The sequence below is a fragment of the Tenrec ecaudatus genome, chromosome 6 (genome assembly GCF_050624435.1).
Source record: "Tenrec ecaudatus isolate mTenEca1 chromosome 6, mTenEca1.hap1, whole genome shotgun sequence".
In the NCBI taxonomy this organism is placed as follows: domain Eukaryota; kingdom Metazoa; phylum Chordata; class Mammalia; order Afrosoricida; family Tenrecidae; genus Tenrec; species Tenrec ecaudatus.
Genome location: NC_134535.1, coordinates 63581983 through 63604319, shown reverse-complemented (window position 1 = coordinate 63604319; position 22337 = coordinate 63581983). Strand labels below are relative to the sequence as shown.

At 37.8% G+C, this 22337-nt stretch overlaps 1 protein-coding gene and 1 non-coding gene across 2 annotated transcripts in view; one reads left to right on the top strand and one right to left on the bottom strand.

The window, feature by feature from the left end:
• CAND1 (cullin associated and neddylation dissociated 1) overlaps positions 1 to 22337 on the top strand; it is a 48588-nt gene that overhangs the window by 4278 nt on the left and 21973 nt on the right. The window contains exons 2-6 of the mRNA XM_075551323.1: positions 4568 to 4711; positions 16122 to 16276; positions 19883 to 20006; positions 21561 to 21817; positions 21904 to 22009. Coding sequence (XP_075407438.1) covers positions 4568 to 4711; positions 16122 to 16276; positions 19883 to 20006; positions 21561 to 21817; positions 21904 to 22009 — 786 coding nt within the window. The remainder of the gene's footprint in view (positions 1 to 4567; positions 4712 to 16121; positions 16277 to 19882; positions 20007 to 21560; positions 21818 to 21903; positions 22010 to 22337) is intronic.
• Positions 5805 to 5925, bottom strand: LOC142452244 (small nucleolar RNA SNORA54). The gene has a single exon (XR_012785267.1). It is a non-coding gene; the product is annotated as a small nucleolar RNA SNORA54 (small nucleolar RNA).

The following is a 22337-nucleotide window of genomic DNA, read 5'->3' as shown; positions in this document are numbered from 1 at the left end:
AATACCTAAAGTATGCAGTGTGCCTTTGTATAGTTTGCTAACTGAAAAGTTGAAGGATCTAATCTACCCAGAGGTCCCTGGAAGGCCCAGTGATCGATCAGCCATTGAAAAGCCTGTGGAGCACACCTAGAGTCTAAGTGACAGGAAATCACCTGAGTCAGAACCGACCAATTCCACATCAGCTGGTTTACATGTGCAAAGCACCCTACCTGATACTAAAAGGAAGGGAAGAAATTACAGCCTAAAAGAAGAAACATTTTTTAGGTAGAATCCTAGAAAATTTGCCCTTCTAACTAAAAACTGATTACAGCAGTATTTCGGCACAGAATTACCAGAAATTCAAGTTGGATTCAGAAGACCAAAGAGAATGAGTCAAATGAGTCTGTTTGACTGCTGATGTCAAATAGCCCTTGACTAAAAGCAGAGAATACTAGAAAGATATTTACTTGTATTTTATTGGATATGCCAGAGTTTGGGCCATGTGGCACATAACAAACTATGGGTGACCTTACAGAGAATGGAAATTCCAATACACTCAACTGTGCTTATGTGGAGCATCCACAGGACCAAGCTATAGCCTTACAAACAGAAGAAGCGGGACTGACTGCATGGCTTGAAATCAGCAAGGCTGTGTGTTGGGACATAACTGACTTCAGTATGCTAGCAGAGAAAATCATCGGAGAGCCAGATTACATGGAAGATAACGCACCTTCAGGATTGGAGGAAGACGCCCTGATGGTCTCTGACATGCAGATGGCATAACCTTACTTGGCTGAAAGTAAACACTTGAAGCACTTTTTAAGATCAAAGATTACAAGATTACACCTAAGTATCAATTCTTGTAACCAGACCAATGATGTCATGATAAGTAGAGAAAAAAATGGAAGTTGTCAGGTTTCACATTTTACTTGTACCCACAATCAGGAGTGCATGGAAGTAGCAGTCAAGATAGCAAACACTGTATTGCACTGGCCGATCTGCTTTAAAAATAGATTTCTTTTACAAAGATAGCACTTTGAGCATTAAGATGGAATTGACCCAAGCCATGGTGATTTCGTTGTCGTATGCATGCAGAAGCCAAACAATGAATGAGTAAGGAAGACTGGAGGAAAATGGACTACCAGAAGAATAAACAATCTGTTTGAAGTGTCACCTAGAATGTTCCTTAGAAGTGAAGAAGGTAAGACTTGGGCCGACAGTCTCTGGCCATGTTATCGTGATGGGCCAGCCCGTGGTGACTTGGAAGACTGTCAGGAGATGGATTGACATAGTGGCTGCAATAATACTGGACCGTTTTCTGTTGTACACAGAGTTGTTAGGAGTCAGTGGCACCTAACAGAAGATCTCAGTTCTGTGCCTGCCTGAGTTTTCTGCGAAATATCTGTAAGATTGTGGGCAAGTTACTCATGTTAGGATTATAAGTTTTTATATCCCTAACATTTTAGGCTTTTTGCTAACACTATAGTCTATTATTGAAAGGTAAAGAAGTAGGTATAAGATTAAAACATAAAATTAACCAAACAAAACCTGTTTTGTAGGACTTATGAAGATAATTTATTGGGGAAAATGTCTTTTCTCATTTTTTTTTGTGTTCAATTCTGCCTTTCTCAAAGTTGGGAATAAGAAGAGTTCACGAGAAACGAAGACATGAGGAGGCTTCAGAAGTGTGTGGGAGAATTCAGTGATCTTTTCGTTTTATTTTCCATGAACTTTTGAAGCTCCCTCTCGTTCGGGTGAAGAATGTCAAGACTGGGAACTCTCTGAAAGAGAGAGGAGTCCTCTGTGTATTTAGTGTCTTGGATAGTACCTAAAGTAAAGTGATACATTTTGGGTAGGAGACCCTTTAATGTAAATAAGCCATATTTATTTCCATTATGAATTTATGAATAGAAATATTATGAATTTATGAATAGAAATATTAGTGACATTCCACTTTAATTTTTATGTACGTTACCACCAAATGAATTTAAGTAGACCAAGGAATCAAGAACTAAAAATACTTTATCTCTTATTGCTTTAAACTCCCTGTCATCAATCGATGCCAGATCATAGAGACACTTCAGGACAGAGTAGAGCCACCCCTGTGGGTTTCCAAGACCGTTACTTGTTAATGAGAGTAGAAAAGCATCTTTTTTCTCCTGCATAGCAGCTGGCGGTTTTGAGCTGCAGACCTTATGGTTAGCAGCCCAACAGATAACCAGTTGGCCACCAAGGGTAAAATTGTGTTTATATGTACATGGGAAAGGGTTATGGTGACAGTTACTAGTACGGAGTGTAAGGTATCTTATTTCTATTGATCTACATTAGGTTTACTAAGTTTAAGTAAATCCTGATCCTTCAAGAGATTTTTCTGATCGTAGAATAAGCCAGATGTGTAAGTTCCGGAATATTACTGGGACTTTACTACCTGGCTTTTGTTCATCATTGTGCCAGGAACCTGGCACCATTTCTTATGATGGCAGACACCAGAATCATGTTAAATAAATGAATGGAATAGTACTGCTTACTAATTATATTCATTTTATAATCCTGTAGTAGCCTGAAAATAAGTACCTTAACATTTCCCTCTTAAGACCAAACTCAAACCACTACAGTTGAGTTGATACTGACACACAGTGGCCCTGTGTGTCGTGTCTAAGAAGAACTAGCTCATGGTTTTCTCAGGGTTCAAATGTTTATGGAAGTAAGTCTATTCCTGTGGACTGGCTGGTGGGTTTGAGCTGTTGGCCTTTCATTAGCAGCTGAGCACCAACCTCTATCCTTTCACAGCCAGTAAGTTGATTCTGACTTATAACGACCCCATAAGGTAGTGTAGAATTACCCCCAGTGGATTTTGAAGATTTTAAATCTTTTTTTTTTTTTTGAGTTGCAAAGTATTTTTATTAAGGTCAGGATTTTAAATCTATAGAAATCAAAAGCCATATCTTTATCCCTTGGATTGACTGGTGGGGTTGAACTGCTGACCTTGCAGTTTGAAGCCCATTATGTAACTACTGTGCAACTAGGGCTTGCTTCTGGAGGGTTATCAGTAGTAAATAAGTAACTGGTGAATAAAGAAGTGAATCTGTATATCAGATTAACATAGGACCACTTCTGACACAGCAGCACTCAGCAACGGGATGCCTTGTTTTAAAAGTGCATGTGTATTGATTTTTCTTATGTTACCTCAATGTCAATAAAAACTTATTAGTAAGCAGTTGATTTTCAGAATGTGGTAAGAATTATTCTTGGATGAGTTTAAAATTTTTGCATGGCAGCATTTTGGAAAGACTAGTTGTTTTATAAATTACTTCTAAATGGCTAAATTATCATGTTGCTTTACCAGATAGTGTAATGTCTATACCATCTATCTGTAAAGTTATCTGTAGCATTTCAGATCCAACAGTGTGCTTAATTGATTTGAACACGGCTTTTGGTATTTCTATGTACAACATAAAATAGTAGAATTGTATTTGATTCATAGTTGAAATAAAAGAAAAAAAATCACTAAATAATTGTCCCTTGTCAGTTGGATTATTTCCATAGGTCGCGGGAACTAAGAATCATGGACGAATGTAGGACTTTATTTAAATGATTATCTCCTATTTAGAGAAAATTCTTTTAAAGCTGTTAAGTTATGGGGGATTGAGGAGGAATTGTAAGTCTATCTACCATAATTTGATCCTCTGTTTTTTATCTTTTCATCTAAAAACAAGGTTAGTTTGATCACTGTTGTTATTTAATTTTGGGGGTCAGTCTACTCAATGTTAAAAGGTATCCTGGTTATTCAAACCCAACCAGCTGCTGGCTCTGCAGAAGAAAAGTCTGTCTATATATGTCCCTAAAAACTACAGCCAGGACAAGCCTTATGAAGCCCTTGGGTTCTATGATACATGAGATCACTGTGAATCAGAGGCCAATTTAAAGGCAGCTAATAGCAGCAAACCGTCTTTGGCTGTGGTTCTTAGGGGGTTGGGAGTATCTGTAACAACGTTCTAGAAAATCATCTCTTGACCAATTTAAGAACATACTGTGAATACCTTGGGGTGAGAATAGGAATTTATATTTTGGAAGTTCCCCGGCAATTTGTAAAATTAGACCCTCAGAGCCCAACACATAGCACCATTATACAGGGATACATGGTGTATGTTTATGGTTAAGAGCTTCCTGGCTAAAGTTCAAATCACATGTGTAAAAAATTGTACGAGCCCCCAATAAAATGATTTAAAAGAAAAAGGCTTCCATACCACATTGGAGTGGAATGCACAAAAGAGCATTACTGTTGGTCCTGTCAGTGAAATTGAAATCAAGATTGACCTTAGAGTAGATAATTTTGGATAGGTACTTTATTTAAAAGAAAATAGTGTGATTTTGAAGGAAATATGGAAATATTATGAAATTGAAAATAATTAAGTATATCTTTGTGCTTTTAGTTTAAATTTGGAGTCACTTACAACCAATTTGGTTTCACAGTGGTTTCTTATACAGTATGCCGTTCCATGAACTGGTAACATTAAAATTTTAAAATTCTTCTTTCATTGATGCTTTAACATTTTAAGATGACCAAATGATGTCTGTTTTTGGATAGGTTTATGGCTACAAATGATTTGATGACAGAATTGCAAAAAGATTCCATCAAGTTGGATGATGATAGTGAAAGGAAAGTGGTGAAAATGATTTTGAAACTATTAGAAGATAAAAATGGAGAGGTCCAGAATTTAGCTGTCAAGTGGTAAGTCATATTTTACTTGTTTGCCCTCCTTGATTAAATTAATAGAATATCCAAATTTAGTCTTACACTATGTTATCCTATGGTTTTCATGAAGAGATTTTAGGTCACTGATGTTTTTTAGTGCTTGTACATGCTATGCATAATACATTTCTTCAGTTTGTATGTAGGTTAAATGTGGGTTTCCATTGAATTTTTAAACATTTTTATGAGATGTATGAGAGAACTTCAGAAAATCATGGGAAATAGAATTAACAGATAATGAAAGCTTTTCACCAACACTTGAAGCCCCTTGTGTGTAGGAACCTCCAGAAATGGCGCCTCTCCTGCAGCTGACCACAGCCCGAGTGACTTTAAGCACGGCTAGAATGTGTGCATGCTTCTGTGTCCCATTGCGGCGTGTCTCTGAGGAAAATGGGAAATTATGAACCTAATGGTTAGAGGAGATACGTTTAGTTGTAATTAGAGCCTCATAATCAAGGATAACAGCTGTTAAAGCGCTGATGATACAATGATGATAAAGTATCTTCCTCACTCTATAAAATCGACTAGGAACTTCTCAGTTTAATATTGATAGTAAGGTACAGCATTTGAATTCTCTTACCAACTTGACATTTTTAAGCAAACAGTTTAGTGATGTTAGTTACGTTCACCATTGTGCACTGTCCCATGATCTGTTTCCACATTTTGTCATCACTGTTAGATGACAAGAACTCCAACTTTTACCGGTTCCCCTCCCTCTTCCCTTTCTCTACCTACTCTGGAAACCACTAATACACGTTGGTCGCTGTGCTAGATACTCAAAAGAGCATTCACACTCTGCCATTTCGTCGGTTCTGATCGATGGCAGCCCTGTGAATTTCTGAGGTGGTCACGGCATGGCGGCAGAAAGCCTCATCTTTCTGCAGGGTGTCTGGTGCGGTGAGTGGCTCTCAACCTTCTGCGTGCCGCAGCCCTTTCAGACAGTTCCTCATGCCATGGTGCCCCCAGCCAGAACATGATTTTCCTTGCTGCCTCTGTAACTGGTTTGCTGCTGTTATGAATCATAATGTAAATATATGATATGCAGGATGCATTTTCATTGTTTCTCCCCCCCCCTTGTCTCCCAAATATACATTCAGACAGACACGTTGTCAGTCTTATATTCTGGGAATTTCTGTAGCACTGGAATGGAACCTGTCACCAGTAAATCTGTTAACAGGTTACGAACAGCGCATTCATTGTTTCAAATTGAACATAAAGCATAGTGATGAATCACAAAAACTGTGTAATATGTTGTGAAATATTTATTTCTAATTACAAATCAATGAAATTTTGTCTTGAAGCATGTGTAGTATGGGTTACAGTCTTTACGCCCAGTACCCTTATGTGGGCGTATCTGCATGTGTGTCGACGCACCTGGAGACGGATACAGGAGAAGTGTCTTGGTTCCTAAGACCTTTGGAAATAAGGGTTTGCCGATGGTCTTAGGCGACCCCTGTGAAAGGGTTGTTCGACAGACCCCCCAAGTTGAGAGACGCTGATCTGGTGGTTTCAAACTGCCGGCTTTGCGATTAGCCACCCAAAGCATACCCACAATGCCACCAGGGCTCCTGCTAATACTACTTACATATAAATGGATCAGACAATAGTAATCCTTTTTGTGTCTGACTTATTTTGCTCAGCACCATGTTTTCAGGATTCTTCCATGTCATAGTATATATCTATCACAACCTCATTTCTCTATGGCAGGAAAATATTTCAGTGTGTGTGTGTGTACTTGTCATATTTTGTTCATCTAGCCCTTTATTTATGGGCAACCTAAACAACATTTAGGTTGTCTCTACTTTCTGATTATTTATGAGTAGCGGTGCAAATGTATATTTCAGTATGTCCTTGCTTTTTATATTCTTGTTGGGTACAATACCCAGAAGTGGAATTGATGCTCATGTGATACTGTCATTGTCTGCTAAAGATCCCTGGTAGTGCAGTGGTTAAGTGCTTAGCTGCCTTCTCGGGCTACTACTGTTAGCTGAAACGTTTGATGACTGTGTGTTTAGTGACTAACAATCTTAGTGGCCATTTATTTTCATTGGTGTAATTTCTTTTTCTATTCTTGAGCCATTTTTTGAGTGAGGTATTTGTCTTTTTGTTATTGACTTTGATTGGGTTTTCCGCAGAGTAATTTGTTGTAAGCTAATACTTAACGTAACTTGTAGAAGCAGACAAAAACTTGAGAAATCATTGGTAGTATATAGTTTTAGATGCAGTGTAAATTTCTTTATGATATTTGTTAAGTTTAAAATGAATAATCAACAAGTATACTATAGAATAATACAAATGTGTGTGCAATCTTGGATTTTTTTTTTTAACTTTTGATGCCTAGTAAGCAAAATTAGCTTTCTTCAGAATGTTCTTAGCATTTATCAGTCTTTAAAAGTGATAATAAGAGCAGCTTTTGTCTCTCCTCCATTCTCAAACTAAGAATTAGGAGATGTACTGCATAGCTGTTAAGTGTGAATTTTACTGATTAGAACTCGGGCTTTTTTGTTGATTTCATTTTGCACGTATTTAAAATGTCACTGAAAGAAACAACATATATTCAAGAAAATAACAAAATTAAGATATAGATCATTGCCATTGAGTCAATTCTGACTCAACTCTGTAGAACAGAGTAAAACTGCCCTATAGAATCTGAGGCTGTAGATTTTTACAAATTCAAGCTGCCAAGTGTTTTGTTTGTTTGTCAAGGAGCAATTTCTGGCATAGAATCTCTAGCCTTTCCATTAGTAGCCTAGGGCTCTTTAATACTAACTCACTCACGTATTCATTGCCATTGAGTTGGTGCCTACTCACCGTGACCCTATAGGACAGGCTAGGCCTGCCCCCGTGAATTTCAGAGACCAACTTTACCTGTCTTTCTCTGGATGAATGCCCGATGGCTTCGAATTGCTGAACTTGCAGTTAGCAGCCCAACATGTAACTACTATGCCACCATGGCTCCTGAGGATATATATATATATATATATAATCTACAAGGGTTCTAGTTTGTACGTGTATTGGCTAATTTGGAATAACGTGTTCAAACATGTCTGTTCTTGTAAAGATTTACAACCTCGCAAGCCCTAAGGAGCACTTCTACTCTATCCTATGGGTTTGTTAGAACTCAGAACCAACTCAGTAGCAATGGGTTTGGGTTTGTTTTTCTGCCAGCATGATTTAGACAAGTTCTCTCAATAGTAATAATAATGCACTTTGTATTAGTCTTACTAGGGTACCTTCAGAAACACCAGTCAAAACAGTGACTTTGGAGGACATAAGGCCAGTTAAATTCAAGGCAAAGAGGTCAGCTCTGGAGGTTATGTCAATTTTTCCCCATGGAATTCCTAAGGGAAGTGATCTTAAATTTTCATGAAGGTCCTAGAATGATGATGTGAATAGGAAGAAGTTTTAAGAAAATTGAAAACTGCATTGCTGAGATAAAAAGATCAAGCCATATGCCATGAGAAAATTTTTTTCACCTTGATAATCCAGCAGCTCTATTGAGCAGCTAGGGCTGTCCTTCAAGAAACTCATTGAGGAGCAGCAACCCAGGTTGAGGGATTTTCCCTCTTGCAGATCTTTGTCCTCAGACGCAAAGAACATTGAAAAGGAACGTGATTTGAGTCCATCGAAGAGTCCCAAACTTCCATTATTTCAAAGTTTTATTGGCATTTCATCCACTGTGTTGTCCAGGTTAGATGAGAGAAACAAATTCATAAATACACATTTGTAGTAAAAGTTTTACATAAAAGGTATATGGTACATTAAAAAAGCATCCCAACCCAGTGCAGTCCAAGGCCATAAGTCCAATATTAGCCCATATGACCAATACCAATCTATAAAGTCCTCTTCAGACTCACGAAACACATACAATGATGTCGAATGCAGGATGATCACAGGCAATGGGTAGACAGTTTTAGGATCCAGTAGTGTTGTAAGCATCTCAGCACTGACAAGGGTCTCCTTGTGGCTTCTCCAGGTCCAGGGTTCTGGCTGTCAGGGTTGGTCCATGTGGCTTCTCCTCAGGGATGTCTCGCAGGAAGTAAGCAGAGAGAGAGGTGTCTCCTGTCTCCAAGGAGGACAATCAGGAACTCCCAGAATTCTCAGAAGATCATGCCCACATGGAGGCCTCATTGGCAATGATCGCGTTGACAGATCAGACTCCACCCCTTCACTCTTAATCCTCAAATTAACAAACGGTTATCTAACTACCACATCCACAAATCGCAGGATTCAGTAGTTCAACCTATTGAGAAGAGTTGTACACTCTTCACTGCAATCAGTTAGAGAACATTTTCTTTTTCCCAGTACTCATTGCTATACACAACAAAGCCTTCACGTGTTCAAGAACTTCTACAGTTATAATTCAGTGCTATTCTTCATGTTTTACAACCATTAAAATGAACTCAGTGCTCCCGAAGCAAAACTCTTCCGTGTTCACCCATGGTGACTGTGTTAATCCAGGTAGACTAGAAAAGCAAATTCACAGACACTCATGTGTCTATTAAAAAAGAGCTTTATATAAAAGGGCAATTGTATATTGAGGAAACATCCTAGTCCAGTCCATAAGTCCTATCTTAGACCATATGTGCGATACCAATCTATAAATTCCTCCTCAGACTCACTAAACACATGCAGTGACGCTGAATGAAGGAAGAGCACAGGCCAGTGAGTGGAAAGCCTGTGGATCCAGTGGTGGTGGAAGCTTCTCGGCGCTGGCAGGGGTCTCCATGTGGCTCCTCCAGCTCCAGGGCTCTAGTGTAGCTCAGTGTGTCTTTTCGCCATGTGTCTTCAGCAGGCCTGATTGGCTGTGGCCTGACTATCCCCTCACAGGTTGACAGGAGATTATGCAGCTGCCACAGTAACCAAAAGTCAAGTCTGGTTTGTTTCCTTTCTCTAGTAGTTTCCTTGATACAATATTCACATATCAGGAACTTCCATAGTTAAACCACTTCTAAAAAGAGTGACTCAACTGTTCCCTCCCCCCAAAACTGCCATTTAAAAAAAATCATTATGGGGGAGCTCGTACAGCTCTTATCACAATCCAGACTTACATCCGTTTTGTCGAGCACATTTGTACATTTGTTGCCATTATCATTCTCAAAACACTTGCTTTCTACCTGAACTCTTGGTATCAGCTCCTCATTTTCCCCATCCCTACCTGCCCCCCACCTCATGAACCCTTGACAATTTATAAATTATTATTATTTTGTCATGTCTTACACTGTCCAATGTCTCCCTTCACCCACATTTTTGTTCGTACCCCAGGGAGGAGGTTATATGTAGATCCTTGTAATCGGTTCCCCCCTTTCTAGACCACCTTCCCGGTATCGCCACTCTCACTACTGGTCCTGAGGGGTTCATCTGTCCTAGATTCCCTGTGTTTCCAGTTCCTATTTATACCAGTGTACATCCTGTGGGCTAGCCGGATTTGTAAGATAGAATTGGGATCATGATAGTGTGGGGCGGGGGGGAGCGGGAGAGGAAGCATTTAAGAAATAAAGGAAACTTGTATGTTTCAATGTTGCTACACTGCACCCTGATTGGCTGCCTTCTCCCCCGCGATCCTTTTGTAAGGATATGTCCAGTTGCACTCCTCCTTATTCACAATGATATGTTTTTTTGGTTCTTTGATGCCTGATATCTGATCCCTTCGACACCTCGTAATCACATAGGCTGGTGTGCATCTTCCATGTGGGCTTTGTTGCTTCTCAGCTAGATGACTGCTTGTTTACCTTCAAGCCTTTAAGTCCCCAGATGCTATATCTTTTGATAGCCACGCACCATCTGCTTTTTCACCACATTTGCTTATGCAACCATTTGTCTTCAGCAATCGTGTTGGGACGGTGAACATCATGGAATGCCAAAAACTGCCATTTTTTATGTAGTGTAAACTGGAATGCTGGAAAGATTGGAGAGTGGAAACAAATTCAGAAGTATATAGATCTAATAGAGGATACATCAAGAAACAGCAGCTTCACATTTTAATTTTAATTAGTGTTTTCTATGATTATGTCGTAAACTTAACCTTGTGTGTTAGGCGATAACATCATAAGTAAATAATTCAAGAGATTGTTCTTGGAGGAGAGGAAAGCCCCAAACTGATTACTAAGTACTTTAATCAGAATAAAAAATTGTCAAAGAGCATGTCAGTTAAGAGAAAGCCAAGACCAGAAGTTTTTCAGAGATGGCTTTCATACCTTGAACAGATAATTCATGTAAGACAATTCTAGAACTCTTCCAGAATATACAAGTATAAAAACTTTCTAGCCTTTTATTTTATTCAAACATATTGGTCCAGACAGAAGAAAACCCTGAAGTAAATGAAATTTGCAGGATATTTTTATTTAAATGTTTTAAAACTCCTGTAACATGAAGTCATGGGATTTGCCTCCTAAATGTAAGAGCACTTCAATGTTACATGCTTTGGTAATGTGTATTGCAAGCTAAAGTAGGTTGAAAATAAAAATTCAAAAGTTTCCATTCACCATGCACGAGCGGAGGTATACCCAAACAAAACCGGATTGCCCCCCCCCCCCCAGGCTATATATTTAAACTTTTTTTTACAAAACAATCTTATTTTCAGTGTACTCTCTCCATCTTTACACTTAATACATTTGTCAAATCTGTGATTCCACTTGGAAACATTTTTCAAACTCATTTGCTTAGATGGCTGACAGCACCTCCCTTGGTTTTTTTTTGTTTATTTTACCTCTTCCATGTCATCAAATTGCTGTCCTTTCATGTTCCTCTGCTTTCACAGAAACAAAAGCAAGTCGCACAGGTGAGTAAGGTGTGTGGGGCAATTTTTTTTTTTTGCCCAAAACTGGTGCACTGAGATGGCTGCGTGAGCCAGGTGCATTGTCGTGGTGGCAACACCAGTCCCTCGTCTGCCACTAATCAGGCCTTTTGTGTCGCACACTGTTAAACTATTTTTTTTCAGAACCTCTTCATAGAAAGCTTGATTAACAGTCTGACCTGGTGGAACGAACCCCAAATACACTAAAGGTCAACATTTTCATGTGTCATGGAAGTTGACGGATGTTCAGAACGAGGTTTGTCATCAATGAACATTTAATAATTTTTGAATGGAGAAAACCTCTTGTACACTTGAGTTCTTCTTATAACGCTGTAATTTTTTGTTGTGTTCAACATCACAACAGTTTCTGCAGTATTTTTCCCTTGAGCGGGATACAAATTTCACAGCTGCATACTGTTTTCTTAAAATGACCTTTGGAGTAAAACAACTTTTATGAAAAAATTCACTGTGACCAGAAAGAACCTTCCCTTGCAATACCACTGGGTGTTGTACCTCAGTGAGTTGCTAGATGCCTGCCTAGTGGGAGAAATGCATCCTACGAAAGACAGTACTGCTCTGCACAGTGCAGTTCCTTTTTTTTTGGTACTGCCTCATAGAGCCAGTGATATAAAAAGTATGTCTAGAAACCCACGGCGTCAGTTCTGCTCTGTCTTGTAGGGTCACTGAGTTGGAATCAACTTGATGGCAGTGAGATTCATATGTTTATTTTATTCTTAGAACTTGATAATAAAAAGACAACTGAATTTTAAAAATTAGGAAAAAGTCGGACTGAAAACTTTCACAAATAATACTGAGATTTTTTTTCCTGTTGACTAGTACTTTCTCATAACTATACAATAGAATTTTCTCGAGGCTATCTGACACGTAATAGAACAGGTTGAACACAAAAGCAAATATGCGAAGCTAGGAATTTTCTTTTTAAGCTTAAACATTAAAGTCACAAAAAGTGTAAATGTTATTAGCATTGCTTAAAAAAAGGAGAATATAGTATAAAAATGCTTTGTTCACATGTAATGAGCTTTTTAAGTTTTTGTTAGATTCCACTGACAAAAATTGCATCTTAAATTTTTTATCCTATCTTTTTTATTAACTGTTTACCATTTGCTATGTTATCTAAACCGTGCTAGTGTTCCATTTACATTCTTGTTGCTTGTATTATGGTATGTAATGGATTTGTTTATATATGTTTCCACATTGAAATATTGATAAATTTTTAAGGAACGAAATAAAATCTTTTAAGATAGCGTTTTATTTATTAGCAAATTTCTCATTTGTGGTGATTTTCATTCCTTTCTATAGATCTGAGTTACTATATGGTGAATTTTTCTTCAACCTGAAGGATTTCTTTGGCACTTTTGAAGTATAGGTCTGGTGGTGATGTATTTTCTTAGTTTTGTTTGTTTTGTTTTTTTACATGAAATTGACTTCATGATTAAAAGGTTGAATTCTGGGTAGACCCTCCCCCCACTTTGTGTTATTATAAGTTGAGATGTAATACATAGATCATTCCAGATTTCAATCACATCAAGTAGAATTGTTCAATTACTACCAGTCAGTTTCCAATCGTTGCCTTTCTACATGGGCATTTGACATCATCTCCCTTTTCCCTGCCTCCACCACTGCCCCCACTAACCCTGTATTCTACCTTGCCGTCACGCTAGTTTTTTATACTGAAAAAACGCATGTAACACGGCTTCAAGAGGGTGACCTCCATTGACATAAAACCTTCGAGACACACTCTTCTCTAAACAAAAACTGAAGAAAACAATACAAAAAATTTTGGAAACCAGACCAGGTCCAAACTGCATCACGGGGGCCCCTTGACTGACATGTTTTAACTGTTCAAGTCAGATTTATGCCTTTGATCTTTTATGCTCCTCTCCCACGCACTCTAGAGACCACGTTCCTCCCTCCCCTCCATTTCAGGTAAGGGGTGTTCTCCGGGGTCTTATTTCACTACGTGGTTTCACAGATGAACTGTGAGCTCCTGTTTTCATCCATCGCCTGCGCTGCAGATTCTCACAAGTTAGGCTCTGATACTGGCCCTCCTTCGCTCTGGGTTATGTGTATTCCCATCCTCGAGTGACTGATGATGGTGTGCTTCTTCCATGTGGACCTAAGTAGTTGACATCTCAGTTGGATGACTGCTTGCTTTATTTTTAATCTACTTTTGTTCTGTTGTGTTCTGGCATTCAAGTGCTGTTTATTTACTTTGTTTTTAGGTAGCGTTTTCAAGATGTTATAGGTTTTAGGAGGGTCATTTCAGCAAGTCTCTGTGCCATTACTAGGCACTAGAACTTTTCAAATCAATTGTTGGAATCTCTTTGATTTTTATTTGCAATTTCCAGAGTTTCACATTGTCTCTCCATGTGCCTTGCCATTTCTGCATCTTCTCCGTCATCACTTTGGGTTCAGCGGTTCTTGAGTTACTCCAAAATTGTTTCCCATTCCTTCTTCAATTCTTCAATATTTTAGTCAAGCAGACAGTCATCAGTAGTGAGGGAACTTGTTTATTAATCAAGCATCTATCTAGGAGACACTGATTTGAACATTTAGCAATTTGAATGTTTTCTTTGCGTTATTAGTGTTTGAGAAAGCTCAGACTATCCAGTTTTGCCTCATCTTTAAATTTAGTAGTCTACCTTCCCTGTTGTGTTTTAATTTGCCCTTTGGGGCAATCAATTATTTTTACTCATTTCTTTCCATGTGCATTGCATTCATTCTAGACTCTAATTCCAGAAGTTTGTCTTAACTATTTAAATACTCTTCTGTCTGATGGGACCCAATCAAAGCTCGGCACCTTAAAGTCTATTATGTGCAATCTCTTGTTTAAAAGCAATCATTAGGTTTATTTTCATTTTTACTTCACTCATCATTATAGTTTGAGTTTCTTACTGCTGTGAATGCCAATGGAAGGCCATACCAGCCAGACCTTCTGGCTTCCCTGTTGTCACAAGGCAGGGGTCAGACGTGCTTCCACATTCCCTTTCTTTACCTGTTCTGACACCAATCATTCTTTGCACTCCACTCTGCCTCTATGCTAGATATGATCATTTGTGAAGTGACCACAGAACTTACAGGCAATACTCAGAGTTACAGGGGTTTATTAGTGGAGTTATTAATAAGTTAGCATGAGTCAGAATCGATAAAGATCAAACAATAAGTATATAGTCATTGGTCTTCTCAGCCAGCGGCCAAGTCTATATACAATTCTCATGATCTCACCCATGTGGTAGCTAAGTCTCTTCTTGCTACTGAGTCCCGGCTAAGTGACCCCTTGCTCTTTTCCTGTGTGGGCCAGTAAGCAAGCCCGCCTATCCCACTGTCCCACAGTTGCATATTTGTTTGAGGTAAGGAGCATGTGGTCTCAGTCATCTCCACCGCTTCACACCAAGATCTTGAGAGTGCTCTTCCAAGGTCTTGCTGGGGGTAGGAGTGAGGCAGGGGGAGAGGGTGTTCTCTTTTCTCTACCCTTGCTTCATAGAAAGCCTCATCTTTTAGGGGGTGAGGGTCAGGAGTGGAGGTGATGAAAATTGAGCAATCCCCTTTCTTAGTATTGCACATGCCCTATTTGCATACTCCCACAAAGACTTGGGTACAAGAGCCATATTATCTATAAATTTTGTATTGTGAAGACATGACAGATTGTATGCCAGCCCAACACATTCTGCTTGCATAATTCAGTGATCTCATGCTCTAAGTGTTGCAACCATTCTCCCTATCCTTTTACACACGGTTCCAAACCGTTAAGAAATTCAGCACCCTCTAAGACCGTGGTTCTCAACCTTCCTATGGCTGCGACCCTTTCATACAGTTCCTCATTTTGTGGTGACCCCCCAACCATAAAATCAATTTTGTTGCTACTTCATAATTGTGATTTTACTACTGTTATGAATCGGGCGACCCCTGTGAAAGGGTCATTCATATAAGTGAGATACAGTATTTGTGATTTTTCTTTTTTCCAGTGTATTTCCTTTGACATGTTTTCAAAGCCTCTCCATTTATGTAGTGGCATGTATCAGGACACCATTTCTCTTTGTGGCTGAGTAGCAGCCCATATTGTAGGTATTGGCAACATGTTTGTTTCTACATTTTTGTGATTAATGAAAAGTGCTACAGTGAATGTTGACTTATAGGTTTGTTTGCATTTCTGAATATATCAAAGTTTGAGATTAATATATGTTCTGTGTTCAACTTTTGGAGGAACTGCCAAGTCTTTCTCAGTGTAATTGTGCTGCCACTGCATTCCCACCAGCAGTGGGTACTATTCAGGATAACTCTCTTCAGTGGAGTCTTGACTAGCCTGGTTCCTGAATGAACATCCATACAGCACATTCTGTGTACTCTGCTAAATTATAGGGAAGAGTACAAAGGAAGGGCATCTCAGTACATCTAGCTTACTCTACTGGAAACCAAATGCAAGGATATGCACCAATTGAGTATTTTGCTTATTGTTTATTGGTTTAATGGTTGTGATACAGACTTATTATCACACAGGCACTTTGTAGGGGTGAAAAGTTAATGTTTCTACTTATTTTTATTGAAACTTTTTTTCTTGTTTTTATTTTGCAGTCTTGGCCCTCTAGTGAGTAAAGTGAAGGAATACCAAGTAGAAACAATTGTAGATACCCTGTGCACTAACATGCTATCTGATAAAGAACAACTTCGGGATATTTCGAGTATTGGCCTTAAGACAGTCATTGGAGAACTTCCTCCAGCTTCCAGTGGTAAGCACCAGCGCTTGTTTTCTCTCTCATCCTCTCACGCCTAGGTGTTTCTCTCTCCTTGCCTCTTTTCCTCCCTGGTTCAGAGGGCGGGGCATGGCTTCAGAAAAGACCTTTGTGTGCATTCCCTTTTAATAATGAGCACTAAAGTCTTGAGTTTCATTTTTACTTCAGAATTAATTTAGTTTTCAGTGTTTGATAAGTATTAATTTGATTGAATTTAAGTATAATGCTCGTAAGGATTCTTCTGTGTTGGAGCTTTTACAATGGCTACAGCCAGTAATCTACTCAGGTAATGAATAATTAAACAAAACCACCAGTTGTGTCAGATGGTGCTTTTAGTTTTTTCTGTTTTCTTTTGTATCAGAATTTATTATATAAAACTTAACACAGTAGAACCAGAATTCTGATTCTGGATAATTAAATTTACTAGTAGTTTTGAATAAGAATGAGCCTTTTGCTGCTAAAACTCTGTAATTAAAAAACAAACAAACTATAATTAATTCGTCAATTAGCATTTGGCCATTTACAGAAATGTCTTAAGTTTTGTGGTAAGTTTTCGGATTGGTCTTGACTACTAAGCTTATTGGCTTAAAGATGTCAGGGTAAAGAATATTGATTGCCTCATCTGCAAAGGACATGAAATTATCTTTCCTCCGGGTGGGAAATTTAGATTGATAATAGTGTACTAAAGATAAATTGCTTTCAGTCATTTATTGTATTAACAGGCATTTAGTGGTCCCTGAGCTCTGGTAGCATAGTGGTTACTTACTGGGCTGCTAACTGCTGTGTCAGCAGTTCAAAGCCAACCAGCCCCTCTACAGGTTCCTTCTACTCCCATAGAGAGTTACACACCAGAAACTCACAGGAGGAGTTCTCTGCTCTGTAGGGTACCCAGGGTTGCTGTGAGTCTGCACTCTCAATGTCCGTGAGATGGGTTTCTTGCTCTTTTTTTTTTTTTCCTGATTATAAGGAGGTCTGGTGGCTCCATGGTGCAAAGCCCTTGCCTACTCCCTCAAAGGTTGAGGGTTCAAACCGCCAATCCATTGCCATGGATAAAAGTTGTGGCAGTCTGCTTCTGTAATGTTTATTGCCTTGGAAACCCTAAGGCCACTTTGACTGTCCCATGGGGTAAATATGAGTCATGATGCCTCATAGTGTGTTTTTTTGTTTAGTGCCAATTATTTTGTAGGTGTTTTCTATATATTATTTTGCCTGAGCGTCAGCTATATGAGAGGTAACTGGTTTGTAGATGAGGAATCTCCAGTTTGAGAGGTTAGATAATTCACCCTAAAATTCAGGTGCCTAGTTGGGTGAAACTTTAATCCTTTATAATTATTTTCAACATTTTTATTGACATAATTATTTTTTAAGATACATTTTTTTCCTTTTCCATACTGTCAAAGCAGTATTGTTTTATATTTAGTAAGTAATTATTTGGGGATTTCAATCAGGGTCATAAAACAGAATATGTATGAATTCTTGAATAGAAAACCAATTTGCTTAGTAAATTTTCATTCAAACCACAGTAACAAGTTTTTAAAGTATTTTGCTAAAGTATGGTTTGATTTAGTTGTCTTTATTGCTCATTTTCCTCTCATTGAAATCTGTTTACATTTAGTAGGGGGATTTTGTTTTAAATCTTTTAATAGTAAATAATACCATGAGTCACTTTAAAATACAGGTGTTCCACAACTCACTGGGGATACCTTCTGGCAGCGCAGTCACAAATCAATTTTGACATGTACTGAATGCCTCCTTTTTTTTTTAAGCTTTCATTTTTTTCCTTTTAGTATCTGTCTATAAAACTGATTTGTAAGTTCATATGTAATGTTTCTACCCAAAAGACAAATCATGACATCAGCAAATTATACTTACCACTTGTATTTAGTACATAACTAAGCATAAGGTATAACTCCATAAAAGAACGGTTCTAACTTCAGTATATTGTAATTCAGAGACTATCTATAGTAATAACCTTGACTTGTGAATCTTTTGAAATGACAGTTCTATCTTTTAATGAGTTTATGAAATCTTTGGGTTGAAAAGAGCCTTTTTAGGGTTTATTGGAACTAAATACTCAGCTTCTCATCTTTATAAAATCTGGTAAGCAGTTGCTTATTTCAAGCCAGAGCTAAACTTAAAAGCAGAATATGTATAAATGAAGTCGTGCTGTGTGTTGTAAATCGTGGTTAGATAATCATATTGTAAAATTAAGCGCTGGGACTTGAATTATGTTTGTGGTTGTGTGCTCTAAGTAATATAAAGAGGTCTCATATGTAAATGGATTTTGGGCTCATAATTAATTCTAGCCCCAATCTATGAACAATTAGTTCTTATAACATGGCTCTTCTTGACACTTGCCCTAATGAAGAGATCACTGAAGATAGTACAGTAGTACAATATGGCAAAGAAACTACACGGTGCCCGACCATTAAAAATCATTGTACATGGGGTCTTAAAGGTTTATCTTCTAACAAGTATCCATCTAAGTTAAGGCATCAACTAAGTGTATTCTGAAGAAGCACACCAGCCCTCTGTGATGCAAGGATTGTAAATAGAATTCAAAACCAAAGGAGAGTGGTATCATACCAGAGCCTATGAACGACTATGAATGACAATTGGGAGGCCAAAATCCATTTGCAGGGTCCCTACTTTGCTTGGATTAAGCCTCTGGTGAATCCCCTCTTAGTAGAAGGATGTGACTAGTTTTTATTAACAGACAGCAATGTAATATGGAATTAGGTTTAAATTTAACACTTAAATATTTGATCTCCCTTTTGACCCATTTTAAATTTGTCCAATTTTTAAAACATTTTCTGCTTTCTTTTCCATTGAGGAGCTTCCTTTATTTTACTTTTGTTATTGTTGTTAATGTTTTGTATGTTTTCCTGTATTTGAAATCCAGGATAGATAAATCAATAGAGACAGGAACTGGATTAATAGCTTCTTGGGGGTATGGCGTAAGGGTAGGTTGCTAATAACAGTGGGTACAAGAAAGAATGAAATGTTCTGAAGTTGATGGTGGTGATTGTACAACTATACTTAATATGATGGAGCTATGAATTGTATCATGTGTGGATTATATGCTAATAAAACTTTAAAAAAACAAGTAAGTGGGTGACTGCTAACAAAGGTTAGTGGTTTGAATCTACCCGGAAGAAAGGTCTGGGTGTTTGTCTGTTTCTGAACGATCATAACCACTGAAAAATCTACGCAGCGGTTCTCTGAAATACACAAAGTTGCCTTGAGTCAGATTAACTTCAAGTATTAAAATAGAGGACTAGTACAGCAAAAAATTTATTACTGATATTTGAACTAGCGGTGCAAATCCAAATAGCTACTACTGGCTCTTTGGCTAGTAATCATGGTAGTATGTTCAAAAAAAGTTCAATAGAACTTATTAAATATGTGTCTTATGCGTCTTTTGTTGCTCTGTTATCTCTAGTTCTTGTTTATATCTGGTTATATTAATAAAAAGTGACCTTTTGATATTGTTTTGGCACAGATCTGCCAGACTTAGAATTGTTGAATATTTGGTAACTGCAATTAATATAAAGTATAGACTATGCTTACTTGAAACTACGAATTGATTTTGTATTTGCACAGGCTCTGCATTAGCTGCTAATGTATGTAAAAAGATTACTGGACGTCTTACCAGTGCAATAGCCAAGCAGGAAGATGTGTCTGTTCAGCTGGAAGCCTTGGATATTATGGCTGATATGTTGAGCAGGTAGGTGGACCTATTGTTTGCATTTTCAGTAAGAGCTATGTGTATTTACTATAAGTCTGTAAGTATGATAAATTATATTTAAAATTGTGACTTTTAAATGTGCATGGTTGGGGGTGGGAGGTAAGAAAATTCATTAATTAGCTTGTAATACTGCATAGCAAATATATTTGTATACTTGCTCCACATTTGCCATGCTTTGAATTATTACTCATATTTTAGTGTGATAATTTCATTAAATACGGAAGTGTACTACCAAGTGAGAGCAGCAATTCTTTCAGTCAAACCAATGCTAGTAACTAGGATCTGGGGAGGAAGGAGCTTGGTTTATACATGTGTTGTTTTTTGACTTTGAAAGACAGACTTAATCAACTCCCAGTGAAAAATGCTGTGGAGGACTTGTCAGTTTCAGTATGTCCCTGATTCCCATGAACATTAGAGGTCACTGTTACTCTTGTGTTCCTTTTAGCTACCCAGTTCAAATACCTTCATGTGACATACAAGGGAGCTTTGAAAAGTTCATGGGAAATGTCTATTTTCTTTCAAATTTTTCATAAACCTTTTGAAAGCCACGTCACATAAAATAAAGAAGCTGTTCTGGCATACAATGGGTCTATAATTTAGTATAAGACATAAGAATACATATAGCTGGAATAAAAGACAGAGTGCCCTGGTGATGGAATAGTTGGCGTGTTGGGCTGCTAACTACCTTTTTCTCCTTGGGAGAAAAAGGGGCCTTAAAGATTTAGTCTTGGAAGCCCACAGGGACATTTTGTCGTCTGGGGTCATTGTGAGTCAGAATTGACTGGAGTTTTGAGGAGTACATTGCATTTTGTATTTTAAAATGGTAAATCTTAACGTTACGAATCAGGGGTGTTTTTATGGGAAGTATAGTATTTGAATTGAATGTATTTAGCTATGTGCAGGCATAGAATACATAGTTTAAGTAATTTTGTATTCTTGTTTTCCAGAACATAGTATAAATAGGAGAATGATAGGAAAACACCCTGATTAGGGTCATGTTAGACTGGATTAGGAATTTATGCTTAAATTGGTAGTGGAAATCCAGCAAGACTTTGCTGGAAGATTTTATCACTAACAGCTTTGTAGAACATGGGATTGTTGCAAGAGAGGGGCATTAGGCAACGGTCTTAGTGAAATGGTATAGAGAGGACAGGGAAGGGTCAAGATGCTAATAATATTTTGAGTTGTGACCTTCCCTTTATATATATATAATCAATAAAGACAATTTCAGATCTCGGAAGGGAAAATCTGATAATACTGTTTGCAATGTAGGCTCAAGCCATTTGTTGGAAATTACCATACAATTGGGACTGTCATTCCAGAATCCAGCAGGTAGTTAGGGGATAGAAATTTAGAAGCTGCTTTACTTAGCTCATGCTGGTAGTTGCATTTTTAGAGCCAGCGAAAATTGTTTCATTCTGAATTTGGTCTAGTCTAATCTGAAGTTATAATGCTGAATATTTACGTCAGGGCCCAGGTGTTTCAATAGTGTTCTGACATCTTGAATTCATTTGTTGTTTTCTTTCTTTTAAGGCAAGGAGGACTTCTTGTTAATTTCCACCCTTCAATTTTGACCTGTCTACTCCCCCAGTTGACCAGCCCTCGACTTGCAGTGAGGAAAAGAACCATTATTGCTCTTGGCCACCTAGTTATGAGCTGTGGAAATATAGTTTTTGTAGATCTCATTGAACATCTGTTGTCAGAGCTGTCCAAAAATGATTCCATGTCAACAACAAGAACCTACATTCAGTGTATAGCTGCTATTAGTAGGCAAGCCGGTCATAGAATAGGTAAGAAATGTCTAAAATGCTTTCACGCTTTCTTGATTTCAAACAATGTTACTCTTTGAATTTGACAATCAATATGCTTTTCTTAGGTGAATACCTTGAGAAGATAATTCCTTTGGTCGTAAAATTTTGTAATGTAGATGATGATGAATTAAGAGAGTACTGTATTCAAGCCTTTGAATCATTTGTGAGAAGGTAAGTTTTTAAGATTTGTTTAATTTTTTTCCTCAAGAATAGAATAATAGTTAGGATCTTGTTAAGTTTGTGAGGAGAAATGAGCTATTCTACCAGTGTTTTAATCTTTAAACATTTGTTTAATTTGTTTCTCAACACAATAAATAAAACCAATGTAATAGACTAAGTGTGAGTACTGTCTTTTTAAAAAGCAGTACTAACATTTATTTTAAAAGTGATTTCTTCTTATTCTTAAGACATTGTTTAAAGAACTTAAGGGAAATATTTACAATTATCTTTAGTTTGATTTAGCTTTATTAGAAGAGATGCCAGTATAATAATATAGTCT